The following is a 17,728-nucleotide window of genomic DNA, read 5'->3' as shown; positions in this document are numbered from 1 at the left end:
CATGATGTGGGACTTCTGAAACTTACATGGTTTGACCAATCACAAAATTCAGCTGTGATACCTCATTTCAACCTGTAGGGGTGGTTTTGACTATATTTTGAAGAATTAAAAAGTTTTATTTCAATTTGTCAAAAATTGACAGAACTTTTAAAGCCTCATTTATAGAGATCAGCAGCCAAAAAAAAGTTAATTTAGGGTTTGGTTACCCTTTAAGGTTGGTTTACACTGGATGCGGAAGCACCACGGAAGAGTCACGGAATCGCTGCGTAACAAAGGCCGCTTCCATTCTGGACCCTTGTGAACCTATGGTGTGCTTCACACCAGGCGCGAAACGCCGCGGTCCTCCGCTAAAGGCTTGCACCGTGCAGTGGATCCTTTCAGCATCTAGACTATTAGAGATGAAAATAAACATATATATATATAAACACACACTTCTCTGTGTGTTTCTCAACAACAGATAAATTAGAGACTTTCTACTTGCTTCTTCTTAGCAGAAACATGGGGTCATATGAATTATCATGAATTGCGTGGCTTCTGCGTCACTTCTGAACCTAGCTTTAGTTGGAGCGCTGCAGTCAAGTCCATTCAGTCAGTCAAAAACAAAAAAAGTTGTAAAAAGTTGAAGCTAAGGTGATGTATAGATTATTAAAATATGTATTTGTCCTTGACTGAATTTTAATTGGGTGGTTTTGTGAGGCTAACAAAGTGTTTCCCTTCATTCAAACATTGAAACATTAAACTTAAGTGTTGCACCAATAAGGGAACATTTTGGTGAAATCTCTGAGGTTTCAGGGGTAAAACTAAGTGCTTTTTTTCCCTTCTTTTTCTTATTACAGGCCACTTTTTAACCTCTTCTCTGGACCCAGCTGCCTATGCAAGCAAAAATCCCTCCCTGCTATATTATAAAAACAGAAAGCAGAGAAAGTAATAATTTTAATTCATCCTTAGCCAGAAACCTTTCAAAAAAATCTTAAAAAAAAAGAAAAGTATTAAACGAAGAAACAAATGAAGTGACCCAGTCCAGACTCTCGGACCCCACACCACGTGGCGGTCACCTTGCACTGAGATCTTTTCGCTACTGGTTCATTTCAGGACTCGCAGCCAAGCGTTTGGAGTCCCTTCGGGTTCAGGCGGAGAGCGGTGAGAAAAGTCATCAGAACTCTGCCTCCAGCAGTGCTCCCTCCCGCCTGCTGCAGGTGCAGATGGAAGCTTTTCTGCAGAATACGGGAAAACGCTCGAGAAACCATGTAAAGTTCCAGAAAGCCTTTTTCTCGATGACCTTTGAAAAAGTCGCCTTCGCATGGTTTCTTTTTTTATTAATTCTTTTTTTTTGTTGTTGTTTGTTTGTTTCTTGCAGGAAACAGCCTCCACCACTGGTTTCTTTTACAGCAACTGAAATCTTTTTTTTCACCTTCTGCTCAAAGAACTGGAGATGTCTTCTGCTGACGGTCAGGCGAGGATGTGGTCTTTGTCTCCACCCCCTAACTTAATGTAAGAGTTGGTGAGTGGATGGCAGGGAAATGAAGAGAAAAATAAAACCAAATAGGGTACAAATGACATTTATAAACAGACAGGGTGATGATGAAGAAAAAGAGAGAAAATCTGCAATTAGTGTAAAAATATTGAAAAGTAAGCCGGAGCGTTAGCTCCAGTTATGATGCTCTTTGAATGAAAGTAACTTTTCAACCGTTTACGCAGTTAATGGAATTCCATTTGATTCTGAAGCTGCAAAAATCACCTTTCCCCTGATATGCAACATTTTATAGAGGTGAAGTAATTATAGGGATGTTTTGGGAAGAGTCGGCCAATACGACTCATATCCCGATACGGGTCTCACGATACGATATGTATCACGATACATCCCAAGACTGTACCAGAACAAGTTTTCACTTTTTTTAAGAGTATAACTAAAAAAGAAAAACTTTACCTGAATATTAATGTATTTCATTGTAATAAAATGGTAAAATTCATATTGTTTAATGATCACAACATTAAACACTACAACTGTATCTCATATACAAGTTGCTTTTATATACAAAATCATGGTGCTTTTCTTCTGGTAAATTAAGAAACATTTGTTTTTAATCAATCATAAATTGATTGATGAAGTAAAGTACTGTTTATTTTCAACATTGTTAAATGTAGCATTTAAACGGTTCAGGAGCCTGAACGGTCCTTCAAAAACAAAGGAGGAAACAAGCACCGCAATGTGAAATAATATAATACTGGCAGCAACATGGCAGAGAGTTTCAGTTCGGTACCGGATCATCCGTTCATTCGTTTTTCAAATTAAAATCCAAAATTAAAAAAACAATTAGTTTTTTAATTTTTAGATATACGAATTTATTCAAAACTGGATAAAACAGATAACAAACGTTCAGTTTGATTTTTTGCAATTTTGTCTGAGACACGAATTTCACCCAGAATTAGTTAACATGGATCCTTATTTTGAAAACTTCCACTAACAATTGTCTTTAGTCAAAATGAAAAGATCCTTCGTTATTGTTTTGTTTTAAAGTAAAATCAGAGACCTAAGGCGATGATAACTGAAAATACTTTGGTCGCTTAACACAAGCTGGTGTGTGGGAAAAAAAAAAAAAGCTAGAGTTAAATATCACCATTTAAACATTCTAAATCAATACAAGTATCGCGATATATATCGCCGAATCGATTTTTCCCTACACCCCCACGTAATTAATGTAAACCAGCTGATTCTGCTGTGGAGAAAAGCAGCTGTGCGTCATTTCTAATTGACGGTGTCGCATAACTGCGCAAATTTTTGCATCAGAATTAGTTTTGTAAACAGTCTCAGAGTTCCTGTACTTCAAAGAGTGTGTGCAACTTTGCAAAGTTGTGAAAAATAAAAAAAATAATAAAATAAAATTCCAAGATTTATCACAGCAGGAGAATAAATGGATGGTTTTATCTTCATCTAGAAACCTAAGAGATGATGTCAAATGGTTCTTACCTCAGAAGAAGCAGTTGCTATACCGCTGTGCACACTGTGCTGACTGTGAACTCTGTCTCATTGGCCATGATGTCAGTGGGCTGGATGTTGCGGTCGTACATCGGGTTCTCAAACGTGGCTCGTCCATTTGTGTTCTCATGGCCCACGTAACCATTGAAAGGAACTTTGGGTCTTCTTCTGCAAATTAAATCAGTGAATGTATTGAGCAATATGGAGTGTTAATACCATTGACTGTAAAAGAGAACTGGACTGAGTGACTCCTCCCCCTTTCCTGTTCCAAACAGGAAGTACCTGCTGGCTCCTAGAAGCCAAAATCTCTTAGACTGTTACAGACAAATAAACAGTTATCACTCAGTCATTCTATTGGTCAGAATGACCATTCTTGATCCGATACCTTTTTCTAAAATGTTCTTGATAAATTTTTTTTTTTACCATATTTTTTCTAGGGTCATTCAAGTTATAAACTGACCAATCAGAATGTGATCTCACATCAACTATCAAAACGTTTGAGTGGCTGAATCTCCTGGAGTCACTTTCAAATGGTAGGGGTGTGGCCTTCCAACAAGCTCACTCCTGATTTGCCGACATAGAAACGTTGCCTCAGACCGATATGGTGATTTCGTCCATATCACAAAAAAAATGTCTACTGATTTGACTTAATTTGACTGGAGCTGTTTGTCACTAACATGGTCCAGTTCTCCAATACAGTCAATACTATGTGAATACTATGAACAGCATTAACGCCTCGTTAAATGGAATTAGGATGTTTCCGGGAGGAAAGGATTATATTTTCCATTTTTCGAATTTTTTTTTATTTTTAGAACAATTCAGCTTGAACCCGTTTTAATCACAGTTTAAAAAAAAAGACTCTTACCTGTGTTTGTAGAGATATAGAGCAAAGCCTGCAATGATCATGGCTATAAAAGGCACTAGGATGGCTGCCGCCACGGAACTGCTGTTGTTGTAGCTGGGGCTGTCTTTGATGGGATCAACTGAAAGAACAAAACAAGGTTTTACATTAGACTGAAGACATTTTGTTACATTATAAACAATTTGATTACACATTACCCATATTTCTTATTCCCTGTCTAATTAACTTGATCAAAACTTGCCTGAGAAACCCATTGGATACCAATTGGTTCATGTTTTCTGCCCTGTAGTTCCTTATCATTCCACTAGTGGCAGTATAAGGGCGTTTCCTGCGCATTTCAAAATGGCTGCCTCCATGAAATCTCAATTTTGGCGGGAAAAAGTTTAGTTAAATTTCAAAACTTAACGGTGAGAATAATTTATCAATTGTTATTATTTAAATGAATATTTGCTGTATTGACATACTGAAGAAAGTATTATTATTATTTTTTTTTTTCTTTTGTAACACAGCTACCCAATCCTAATCCTAGTACACTTTTGTTATAAAAAGTCACTTTTGCCAGGACATTTTTATCCGATATTCTATAAAGTATTTGTCATTAAAAATCGATCAAAATATGACAACACATGATAAATTAGATACATTTAATTTTCAATTGTGGTTTATGGAACAAAATAGAAAGAAGATCCTAAAAACATGCTTGAAAATTGCTGAAAATTTCGAAATTTGAGAACAAAAAATGCCTAAAAAAAAAAAAAAAAGTAGTAATAATAATGATATCGGAGATTTGGTCTTTGGTCCACCCATTCCTGGGACATGTAAGACCCATGACTCATGAAAAATGCGATATGTCAAACATGTAAAAACTTTTGCTTGGGTGAAATTCACCTGATAATAGGGTTCAAAATAATTGGTTCTATTTAGAAACAATGGGGAAATTAGGTGTGTTTTTTTTTTTCCTTTAACACCCAACGTATCATAAATGACACCATCAATCTGTATTCTCCTTTTTCTGTGGATTTTATCAAAAGGTAAACAAACTAACACTCGTTGAGGATCGTCGGTGCAACCAAACACTAGAGAAAAGTTTACAAAAGGAAAATTACAAAGAATTTTGGCGTCAGCAGTGAAAAATTGTTTCTTTCAAAGCCTAAATCTGTTTTTTTTCTCGTTTTATTTCTTTTTCCAGGAATGCCAACCTTTGTTATCGCAACAACAAATCTTCAATAATGGTTTCAAAGGGCAGCAGCTAAAATATGCATCCTCTAAATGTTTTCATCTGAGTCTACAAATGCAGCCGGGGATGGATGATAGCCCACCTTTTTGGCACCAAATGCCAAAACATATGAAATAAAGGATCGAAAAGACAAAGGAGCTTATAGTTAGGGATGCTTTATGAACCCCCGACTGTGAAACACACAGAAACAAGCAGCCAGAAGACGTTCGCTGTTCCACCACCACAAAACATTTCAAATGTTAGCTAATTAAAAAAGACTAGACCTTAATACCCTGGCATATTTATAAGGACGGTGTTTGCATTATTAACAGGGTGATGAGGAGGAGGGGGGGGGGGGACAATTCAGCCTCTTTATACAGACTCATCTTCTGCTTTTACCTGGAATGCAGCTAATTCCGACGTGTCAAACAAATTCATGCTAAATTACAGCTGCTACAAACCAGCTGATGAAACATGCTAACCTTGAGCAGCGTTCATGAAAGCCACAGATCTGCAGGCATTAGTCTCTTTACTGCTTACATGAATTAAAAACAACTCCCTGACATACTGCAAAGGATTGTGGGGCGTGAAAACAGACTGTAATTAGCTGTGAGAGAATGTGAAAGCTACAGTTTGTCAACAGTGCACCAGGAGGTTTGCAGCATCATTGCAGGAGGTGAAACCATTCACGGCTAAATTTAGAATAACGCCGAAAATAGAAAGAAGCTTCAGTGAGTGCATGAAAACAGTTTCAACAGGAATGACATCAGATCCCCGAGTGAGACTCACAATCTTTTCCACAAGCTTCCAGCAGTTATTGTTCCACCTCTACAGCTAAAGGTTTTGACAAAAACACACATTTTCTTTTTAACTTTGTCATTTTTATCTAGACTGCTTCATGTTTGTTATATAATAAAATATATATATTTATGAAAAAAAGATTTTTAAAAAGTCTCAAATTTTTCCCAAAAAATTGTAAAAATCTATAAAAAATTATCTCAGATTAGTCTTTCCCAAATATAAGATGCCAAATTTAAAAATATGAGTCATGTTAAATGCCAGAAATGTTACTTAAAGCAGAGGTCCCCAAACTTTTTCTAACTGTTTTCTTCTCTGATTGGGGGCCGGGGTCGGTTTGAAGGCTAACAGAAAAAGTGTAACAATCACAGTATAAATGTAAAGATTTATGGTTTTCCAGAAAGTTACACAAAGCAAAATTTAAAAAAAATAATGTATGTAATCTTTAAAGAAAAAAAAGCTAAAACATTTTAAAAACTAGATACAAAGCATTACCTGCGATTAATAACTGAAGATTATTAAATTGGTGGCTAAAAAACACTAAAGCTGTTAGCTGAAAATGCTGAAGTTGGCGGCTGAAAATGCTAAAGCTTAAAACTAACTAAAATATTTGGAAAGTTCCAAAATAGCCTAAAAATCTGAAAAAAAGTCTAAATTAGCCAAAATAGCTAGCATGTAGGTGAAATATTAGCCTAATGCCAAATTAGCCTAAAAAATGGAAAATGTCTAATTTAGCCAAAACAGCTAGCTTAAAGCTAAAATATTAGCTAAACTCCAAATTAGCCTAAAAAACTGAAAAAATGCCTAAGTTAGCCAAAAGAGCTAGCATGTAGCTGAAATATTAGCTAAATGCTAAATTAGCCTAAATAACTTGAAAAATGTCTAATTTAGCCAAAACAGTTTGGGGGGCCGGGCCAATTGTGGAGGAGGGCCGGATCCGGCCCACGGGCCGTAGTTTGAGGTCCCCTGACTTAAAGGGCCTGTATGATTAAAAATCAACTTTTTGAGTTTTTAGTGTTTTATAATGTTCATTCCTCACTACAAACAATCCCAAAGCTGTATTTTGATTCGTTCACGCATTTCTGAGTATTCCTCTAAAAAACACTGCTCTGGTAGCCCCTCCCATAGCCACAAAAACAAGCAGGGCCTCGCCATGTGATGTAGACCAGTAAGAACACCCCATTACAGTTATTGTCTGCGCTGCACGCCCCACCCCCAGGCTAACACAAACACTTTACTTATCGAAGCTAGCGAATTAGGCTAGCAGTGATCAGCTAGCTTCACGAGCTCCCCCAGCTATTCCCTGGTGGAGAAAGGGAACAGACTATTTCCTGGTAGAAAAATGCAGCAGACTATTTCTTGGTATAGAAAGGGAGCAGGCTATTTCCTGGTGGAAAAATGTAGCATACAGAGATTGATGAAGCTTCAATGAGAGAATAATTTGTCGAATTTAAAAATATGAGTCATGTTGAATACCAGAAATGTTACTTATATTTCAAAATACACTTCTTATTAAATTTCCTTACATTTTAAATTTGTTTGTATTGTTGATTTGAGCAGAGTTTGCAGCATCTCCTATTTGGGTGCTGGACCTAAAAATATATTGTGTTCAACAATTTTCAGAATTTACATCTACAAAAGTTACACCAATTAATATTAAAAAGAGTCATTGTGCGGATGAGAGGGGTGGAGAAGGATTGAATGGTTCACTCCTTTAAAACAAGTTGCTAAGAAAAAGGTGAAAAGTAAAGTAAAGTGATTCTTTATTGCTATTGAACTGCAATAATTTGCAATCTTTTGACCAAGACACGGTTTTAACTAAAAAGAAGAAGTGTGGCTGAACTTTCAGAAACTTTAGCAACTTTTTAAATGTGTCATTATTTAAATATAACACTTAACCTTCAGCACATTTGATTACCTGTGACTAATACATTTGATTAGTTTAGATCAGTGGTCTCAAACCCTTTGGAGTCTGCAGACCGCTTAAATGTCAGACAATATTTTCAGTTTTTTTTGTGATTTTGTTTGTTTTAAGCTTCCAGGTTTTTTTTTTTACTTTTAAGGGTAAACTTTGTTTTTTTGTTAAATATCTGCAACTGCTTTAAACTTTAATTGTACACTAGAATTCAGGTAGCAACCATAAAATGTGACATAAATTTTCCCTTAATCCAGTGATTTTTTCTTTTCTTCTTCTTTTCTATGTGTGTGTCTGTATTATTATTGTTGTTGCTTTTGTCTAATGCGTCTTATGACTTTTTATTGTTTTAACTAATGTTTAAATCTTTGCAGTGCCTCGTCAAATTTTTTGCCTCAGCGTTTCCTTTATTTTCTATTTTTATGTCTATGTTATTGTTGTTTTTTTTATTATGACTTTTGGTTTTTTTAACTAATGTTTATTTTAGTTTTGTTCAGGATCTTGTGTTCAACAGCATGTAGATGAAAAGTGATTTATAAATAAAGTGAGTGATTGATTTACTGATTGACTAAAACTGGTATTTTCACATTTTTGTAATAATTGTGAATGAACCGCTTGAAAAATGTTATTAGCAGCATCCTTTTAACATTAGACAGATGTTTGTTGAAATTCTGCATTATTATTATGTTGAGTGGGAACAACTGTCACAATCAATCCATTTAGGAGTAAACACTTCTAGTTTTAGTCTGTTAAATACAGATTCATTTTATTTTGAAGTCAAAGATTCTTCTTGTTTTTCCTCATTGTGTCTTTTCTGTGAAAATAAAATGTCCAAATTCGTTTGTGTTTTGCTAACTTTGCTAGCTTGGGGTTTTAACTTAGCGTTAGCGCAGTGGTTTTAAGAAAGTAGCAGATGGGTTTGGGACATGAGAATGAGCAACTTGACATGAGTCGGATGTGGTGGGGTGAATTCAGTAGTTTTTCAAAATAAGGGCGGCCCACTCACCAACTCTTAGTAGACCAAACTGGCCAAAGCCTTTTCCTCTGACAAATCCCTGATACACAAAGGAATTGGATGAAGAGATGTAGGACACCTGAGGAGAGAGAGGACGGGATGAGAAACACTTTGAGTGTCACATCAAGGCTTTACAAAGGGACGTATCGTCAAAGTGTCAGCAGCTGGGGCAAACAAGAATGAAATCAAATGTCAAAGGGAGCTGAGAGGTGTTCTCATGGCTTGCCGTTTCATGTGACGTTTTTCTGCTCGAGCACACCACTCTGTCTGCCGCACACACAAAAGAGTGTCGCACGAGGGAAGATCACTCCAATTTGCACGAGAAACCCTTAAAAATCCTCTTGTGAAACAGCACATAAAAGCACACACAACAGCGTGTACTGTGACCTGCTTTTTTTAATTAAATCAGAAGCGTGTGCATTAAAGGTGCCTGGGGTTGGGATAATATTGCAGCGAATAGCAAAGGGGGTCTGTCGAGTCTTGATTACCAAGCAATGATTTAACTGACATTTTAATTAAAGTGAAAACTCTCAGTGGCTCTCCATCTCCCAAGAGTGACAAGGTTAGTGTGTATGAGTTCTCGCGCATATTTCACAATAAAGACACGTGTGAGGGTTTGGCTCTGGGAGGCTGAAATCTTTGCAAGAGGAAGGGAAGGTGCTTTGACGGATTCCACTTCAGATTTGCACTCACGTGTCCATCCATGGCCCAGTTGTCCATCTTTAACTTGTTGTCAAAAATCTCCACAGGACCTCTGATCTGGTGGACCTGCAGCAGCAGCTGGGCTTCCTCCTTTTTGTATGTCCCTGTAAATGCCCAAATAAATATGCACCATTTGTCACAGTAACTTGTTATACTTTGGTTGCTTTCACACAAGCACCGTCATGTGTTGGCATAAGAGGCAGATAGTTTAGTTTTCTAATTTGGTTATATCTGGTTCATTCTGCTTTGCTTTCTGATCCTGGTTGGATCTTTCAAATGATAACAAGACAAACGTATCATTCTACATTCTTCAAAATGATTACAATACAAGCTCCAGATTTTTTCCCCAGAATTTGTTTCTCACCACTCATCACAAGTGTATTCTTGTTTTTTTCTACACATAGTGAAACAGATATTATGTCCAATGCACAATCTGGGGTTCAATATTTGCAGGACATTTTCAGGTCGTCTTTCTTTATCTTGAACCCACATGATGAATCTGATTTAAAAGGTCAAAACACAATCAAAAAGGTATTGTGGTAAATGATAACGAATCTCACTCTTGGACTACCCACCTGTCAGTTTGAGTTCAAGTCCTCTTCTGTCCATGAGAGTCCCGTTAACCCGATTGCTAAGGGGTTCAAAGGCAGTGATGCTCAGCATGGCTGGCTGCTTCTTTCCCAGGTACTCATACGAGCCCGTCCAGAGGGAGTTCTTAGCAAAAACCCCACTAGGAACTAAAATAAAGAGGAAGAACACATACAGGTAATCAAGGAATGTTTTATTGTAGAGTTTTGTTGCAAGTCAGTGAAATGAAATGAAGCATTCGAAGGTACTTGGAAAGGTAACCTTTGAGGGAAAAAGGTTTCAGCTTCAGGATCTAGGTCAACACTAAACTTAAGAGATGGTACTTACAAAGTTCTATTCTGAATTAAGGGCTTTTTATTCAGAATACTGATGAATGAGAGCATAAGTACCTCTTTTACCTGGCAGTTTGGAGGGGGGCTCCGGCAGAGGCCCCACTGAGCTATTTCCAAAGTTCCCACTTGGGCGATTATCTGCTGGAAAAACACAAGAAAAAATGAGGAATAAGGTCAGGGCAGGGGTCTGCAGCCTGTGGATCAGAACCACATGGGGCTCTTTTATCTCTCCATGGTGTCTCCTTGACCAAACATAAAATAAGTCATGAAGACGGCTGACCCAGTCATGTCGACCGTCGGAGTCAGCAGCTCCCTGCTAATGGCTGCCTAACCAAAACTACCTAAAGAAAACAAATTGTTTACAAATCAGGACTACCAAGGGCCAACTCCAAACTAAAATAACAAAACCCAGCAGAGTAAGACTGTAGAGGAAAACTTATTACTGTTGCAATGTTTTCTACTGCGGTCAGTGAACCGTTGTTAGCTCATCCGTGGTTCTAACGTCGCTCCTCTTTGTTTTGTTCATAACTATGTCTGATTTCTGGAAAACTAAAGGTAAAACATGATCAAATTCATTTGAAAGCTGTTGCCAAAAATATGAAAGGGACTATTTGCATGTAATGTTAAAAAATATGTTCACCCAGTGATTGTTTTTTTTACTTCTTATTTAAAAAGCTCGAAACTACGTGACTCGGTAGCTGCTCTTAACATTTTTACTGAGCCAAACCCTTCCTGTTTTTACAATTATCCCCTAAAATATCCTGTAGAACAACAAGTAACTTTATCCTGTTAAGTGATAAAAATCGGTGCAGACATGCAGCGATGTGCGTCTTTGTTGAAGGTATTCAATGTGACCAACATAAATTTCTATAAGCTTTTGTGCTGATCGCACTAAAAATACGTGGAAATAACATCAGCAAAATAGAACCAGTTGGAATAAAATCTGCTCAAGTGAAAGGTCGATATTTTCAATAAAACATCCAATATTGGAGGATATCAAACATTTGTATTTAGATTTGAGAACGATCTGAGAGAGGAAATAAAAATACAGTTTGGCGGGACATTTATGAAATAATTATTGTACACTTTTCTTTTGAAATTGGTAAGGTTACCTTTAATATTTAAGTGAAATTGTGTCAAATGGCGTTCAGCTGTCTGCTTTACCGTTCTAAACTGAGGTTTTTCATGCTAATATAGAGTTTAGCTAATATTTTAGCAACATGCTAAAGTTGTTTGGCTAATTTGTTATCTACTGAGTTTTTATAGACTAATTTAGTTTTTAGCTTCTGAATTTACCAACAGGCTAATCACTAATGACTAATTTAGCAATTTTACTAATTAATTAATTAATTATTTTATTTCAATTATATTAATTTGCAAATTAATTTTACTAATTTTACTATTTTTTTTTAATTTAATTGACTAATTTAGTTTACTGAGGAATTTTAGGCTATTTTGGAATTTAACTAGTATTTAAGCAACACACTAAATATTTTTGCAAAATTCGCATGTATTGGGGATTTTTAAGCAACTTTACTACAAAGAAATTTAGGTCAACTTCAGTACCCATTCATAGTTCTTTAACAAAATGTCCAGTCTTTTAGCATTTTGCAACATTTTGAAATAGGTTTTACATTTTCAGTAAATCCCTGTAGCATTTAAAGTAAAATGCGTCCCCATTTTTAGCAAAAAGCTTCATCATCTTCAGCAACCACTTTCAGCAAAAAGCATTCACACTAGAATTATCGCAGGTAATGCAACTTTTCTAGTTTAATTTTGTTTTAATACTAGAAACTAATGAGGGACAGAGCTGCACAAATTATTCAAAGTTTAATATACTCTCATCTTAATTGTCTTTATCTTTAGTTAGTTTAAAGCTAATGATGGCTAAGATGTGTGTTTTACATCCACTTTGCGCATGACCCAATTAGTCCACCAATGGGAAAAAATCTTCAGTGATTAGTCGACTATTAAAATAGTCGTTTGTGGCAGCACTAATTTGAACAACTGTGAGGCAAGAGGACTAACCAACAGGACACTTTGATCCATTTACTTAAGACTTGAAGTCATTTAACAACCGCTTTTTCATTGTACTTTGATTTCTTTCTGTTAACAACTATATGAAGATTTCCAAAGTCAAACTTTATAATGTTTAACTGTATTTCTTGAGGGCTTTTAGTGAATCACATTCAAACAGTCATTGCACCCCCTAACAAATTCCGTTAAAAAGTGCCTTTGCTTGTGGCGGGTTAGGACCCATAATGCGTCCTTAAAGCACAATCCCCTCAGGGACGCCCCCATCAACACCTCCTGTCAGGAAAGAATAACCCGCGCGGTGAAAGCGAAGTCCGCTCGGACAGGACCTGACTCGTGTCTCGTAACGCAGCCCAAACAGACCCTGTAGGCTTACCGCTAAACCAGAGTCATACTTTCAGCGCATCAACCAAGACACTTTAATAATGCCTTACAGCTCGCAGGAGGCCGCGCCGATGACATCACAGTAGTAAAGTGGCACCCACGCAGGTAAAAAGAACGAAGAGGGCTTTACTCAGAGGCACAAAGACAGCTATACAATTGGTAGTTTATGAGCAAAAGGAAAAAGTTCCACAGACGCACACTCTTCTCTAGCTTTACGCTTTATTAGCTGCCAGTCTTCTGAGCTGCCCTTCCATCACTGTGCCCACAGGTACTCTTAATGCCCCGAATCTTCTAAAGCCAGAGCTTTTTTGTTGTTTTTTCTATTTGCCTCAACTCCAAGTGCTGGGATCTTAAAAAAATGCCTCATTTGATAAAGAATCCATCACATGGACATCAGTTTGTATTAACAGTCCACGACTGCCGACCATTTTTCATCCTATTGTTTTTAGGTCAGCGCTTTGTTTCGTCTTAATGACAGTCCATTTGTCTGCCGGACCTTGTTAACAAAGCTTTGTCATTTATAATGGCTACTTCTGCTAACCGAATCAATGGACAGCATTGGCCCAATCAAGCTAATACACAGCTTTGTACTTCTGAGTGTTAGACGGTGTAGCCGCCCGGTGACCAGGAAATCCTGTGTTTGTGATCATAAAAGCCATAAAGCATGTTCGATAAAAGCCTTGCAACTCCAAACACAATAAAGATTATATTGATAGAAGGAATCCCATTTCATAAATAAGGTTGGATGTTTACATGCCGCCTCACACGGTTGCATATCTCTCAATTTAATGCCTTGTTGAGCCGTCACGGCCCATATTTTATGTTCAGTTAAGCAGTAAACTTTTATCTTTAAAAACCTGTAAACTTTAAATGCAATCATCCATGTCACTTCATTTGGTTTTTCTTTCCTTTTTTTCCCAAGTGGTTTGATTCGGCAGCAATCAAACACATTGAGTAAAAACGAAGGAGAGCCCAGAGTGCGTTTGATCCAGCTCTGCGACTGGCAATCTGCAGCTCTGTATTTATCCAAATACACCTTTGTTGATCATTGCCAAATGACTGTTTTAACTTCAGCTCATGGGAACTGTTGGGATGAAAAGGCAAGAGTGCGGGGAGAGTTAGATCTCTAATCACAGCTATTTGTTTGCCTGATTACCCAAAAAGTGCCAAACTGAGATTTGTGGAACTTTGAGGGAAGCTGAAATGTGAAAAAATGTAGAAGTTGGTATATTTTAGGGGGAAAATGGAAAAATCCTAGCCAACTTTTAACGTGCCCCTCTCTCATCTTTGATTTTGAAAGACATAAAACTGGTTCAAACAAATGCTTTATATGATTGTCAGAAATTGACAAAACTGACTTTAAAAAAAAAAAGAAAAATCCATAGAAATTTACCTTTTTTTCTCGAAAAAACGTACATAAATACTGTATGTATGTATTTTTCTTGATGTAATCCACTTTTTTTAAATTATCAATGTATTTTTCTGCATTTACATTTTCACTAATTTAATTACAAAAATGTGTTTTTCATATTTTTACCTTTGTCACAAAACTGGTTATTTTTTTCTGATTTTTTTATTTTTAAATTTCTGTAATTTCCCATTTCTACAATGACTTAACAATACATGTCATGGTATCTGGTAGAACTATAAAACAAAAATTGTTTTAAAACATATGTGATGCAAACATTTTTATTTCAAGCAGTATGCTTGAAAAAACAAGACACATTGGTTTACAGTGTCCCCCCGGATATTGATGTTTCTTTATTTGCGATTTTCACAATTTTTTTCAGTCATGAGTCTTCTGGCTCACCACAAAAACTCCAAAAACTCAAGACGTTTGTATGAAATTTCTCACATCTTTTTTTTTTTTTTTTTTTAAAGGCATAAAACTGTATCAAACAAGTACTTAACATGGAAGTCAAAAAATGACAAAACTCACTTTAAAAAAAAATCCATACATATAAATCTACTTATATTTTCATAAAAAAACATACATAAATGCATATATAACTTACTTTTTTAAACCATCAATGTATTTTTATATTTCCGTAATTTCCCATTTCTACAATGATTTAACTATGCATGTCATGGTATCTGGTAGGACTGGAAATGTAATAATGTACTCAAACATATGTGACTGCAATTTTGTTTTAAAAAGCAGTATGCTTAAAGTCAATTATTCACAATAAATAAATAAACTAATAAAATGATGTTCCCTTTATTCAATCAAAAGTTTGCAATGAATCAGACCCGGCTTGCATGAAACATAAAACATCAGCTGGCAAAGAAAAAAGGCACTTTAGTGTTCAGATGTACAGAGAGAACAAGTTTTACCCTACATTTAAAGATTAACATTTAAAAAATAACTACAATAACTGCAGGTATGAATCTAGTATTCTGTTGATATGCAGATATACTCATATATATATATATGCAAATATTTACTTTTACTTTCATATATTATCTACAGCAAAGTTTGTTTTTTGAGTCTTGAATTTGTGTTAGAATCTGTTTGCTTTAAATAGCTTTTAACTAAAATCAATAGAACACCATAACAATTCATAAAGTTGAACATCTTTAATGTTCATTTTAGAGAAAGGTGTCCTTTTATGGGATAAACTGTTGCTAAAAACAGTTGGAGCTGCACAGCATTTCACTTTAAATTTGTATTTCCTGTTTGTGTATTGAGGAAAAAAAACGAACAGCTAAATAATTTTCCTTGTAAACACATTTTCTGTATTGTGAGAGATGTGTATTATTAAATTGCATGTACCTGCACATAGTGGTGCTTTCCCTGACCAGCTACCATCAGATCTGCAGGTTCGGTGTTCTGATCCTCCAGCCAGGTAGAAGCCAGGCTGACAGGTGTAGATCAGTGTGTAACCAAGGGACGGCAGTTCAATGGCTTTCACGTCAGATTGGGCTGGCAGTTCTGGCTGGCTGCAGTGGTGGGCTGAGGAGGGGGGACATTAGAAATAATGATGAAGAATAGAAGGCTTCAGACATTAAAACGGTACAGGTAAAGTAAAAAACGAAGCCATCGGCAGTGCCGGAGAGGATTCTAGATATGCATGTGACAGTGAATAGGATAAGGAAGTATCAGGGCCTGAATTATTCAAAACAATCCTCTCTAATCAAGCAGACAACGTACATCTTTGCTTCTTATTTCCCGCGGGCACACGGTGTTCTTACCGATGCACTCGGGCTGAAAGCCGCTCCAGGTCAAGTTGGGCAGACATGTGCGTGAAATGGAGCCCTGCAGTAAGTAGCCCTTCCTGCAGTTGAAGAACACAGTCTTGCCGATCTGGAATAAAACACATTACAATGAGAATTGGAAGCAGGCAAAGATATCTATACAGTATAGATTATATAGTATATGAAAAAAAACTTTATTAAAGAACATGTTGGAGATTTCTGTCTATTCAGTTCAACCATTTTCACTCTTTATGCATGAATATAGAAGCATTACACAAAAATTCTGCCATGTTGGTCAATTGTAGGCCAACACTGACACACAGTTACGGTAACTTGATTAGATTATATGGGCTTAACCGAGTTGTACTGATTATTAATAAAAAACTGAGTTTCATTAACACTCTCCGCTGTCTAATGGCGCTTTCACCCCAAACACAGCAGTGGCGTCCATTTTCAATGTTAAGTCATTATGAAGATGCCGTGAGATGCTGGGTGTCCCGATTTGGTTATCGGGGTGTGGAAAGGCACAGTGAGCTCGCCAACCAATCAGGGACAGTTTTGGGCACGTGACATCTTCAGTGACTAGATCAAAAAGTAGAAATAAACATTCAAGATGGCGGCTCAATGCGAGCATTTCCGTCATGAACTTCAATCCTGGAAACGGTCCCAGTTACTGTTGGGCGAAGGCGGGGTACACCCTGGACAGATCGACAGCCCGTCACAGAGCTCACTGAGCTGAATGGACAGCTATGCTAGCCAGTTGCCCGGTGGATAGCTTAGCGAGCTAGTGAACTCCATTCCCCAGGCTCCTTCAGAGCTCATGGCTGTTGCTACTGCTCAGGCTCCAGCAGATCTAGTGAGGTCTACTGGAGAGCCAGCTCTGGTTGCCCGCTGATGGCTAGCTGCCCAGCAGCCCGGAGATCCGCCGTGAGTGCCGTTGTAGCACGTAGGATTGTTCTAGCTTCATGTGCTTATGATGTTTTTCTTATTTTCATCGAGAAAATAATAAAAAGTTCCTCCAGTTTTATCTTTATTTCTCTGCTCTTGGGCTAAAACTCAAACTGAGCCACAGACAGACAGAAGTAACGTTTAAAATGGCTCACAGCTACAACTCTCACTGCACAAGTGAAGTAAAGATCTGGTAAAAACAAACACAGTGATGTCCTTGCCGGTGCCTCTGTAGAGCTCTCCAAAACATAAAGCTACTCGCTCAACATCATCCATGTTTTCCATGACGTGGCAACAGATGACTTTTTGGCGGTTGTTCCACAGCAGGCACGTCAAGGCGTTGAGCAGTAATTTGACAGGCATCAAAAGAGAGGCGGCAGACACAAATTTAACCCCCCCTGCCATGTTTGGTGTGATTGCAGCTTAACAATGGCGCCAACTTGTAACCACCAGGAGAATTATTGTGTTCAGTGTATTCAATCTTGAACATCCAATCAGACTTCTACCAAATAAAACTCTCTGAACAGTTAAGAGTGTAAAAACTGGACTTGCACTTTTGGTTTGAGTGATTTACCTGCACCGTGGGAGTTTTAGTGATTTCAGTGTCAGCCTCAGGTTTTGGGAAGTATTTTTTTTGTTTGTTTCGACATTCCAAAGATTAACTGACAAAAAGTAAACATCACAAATATTCTGTACGGGTTTGTAGAAAGAGCTGAGTGNNTCTTAAAAAAAAAAAAAAAAAAAAAAATCAATATTGCTGAA

The 17,728-nt window shown here is 37.1% G+C and overlaps 1 protein-coding gene across 1 annotated transcript in view; it reads right to left on the bottom strand.

Annotated features, from left to right (window-relative positions):
- Positions 1–818: 818 nt before the first annotated feature.
- Positions 819–17,728, bottom strand: part of csmd2 (CUB and Sushi multiple domains 2) — a gene marked incomplete in the record, with an annotated part of 326,634 nt that continues 309,724 nt past the window's right edge. The window contains 9 exon segments of the mRNA XM_024297994.2: positions 819–1,485; positions 2,969–3,145; positions 3,843–3,960; positions 8,775–8,862; positions 9,477–9,589; positions 10,061–10,222; positions 10,463–10,546; positions 15,597–15,776; positions 16,016–16,127. Of these exon segments, the coding sequence (XP_024153762.1) occupies positions 2,986–3,145; positions 3,843–3,960; positions 8,775–8,862; positions 9,477–9,589; positions 10,061–10,222; positions 10,463–10,546; positions 15,597–15,776; positions 16,016–16,127 (1,017 nt within the window).

This window comes from Oryzias melastigma, linkage group LG11 (genome assembly GCF_002922805.2).
Source record: "Oryzias melastigma strain HK-1 linkage group LG11, ASM292280v2, whole genome shotgun sequence".
NCBI lineage: Eukaryota > Metazoa > Chordata > Actinopteri > Beloniformes > Adrianichthyidae > Oryzias > Oryzias melastigma.
The sequence above is the reverse complement of the archived record's forward strand: the minus strand, read 5'-3'. Positions and strand labels throughout refer to the sequence as shown.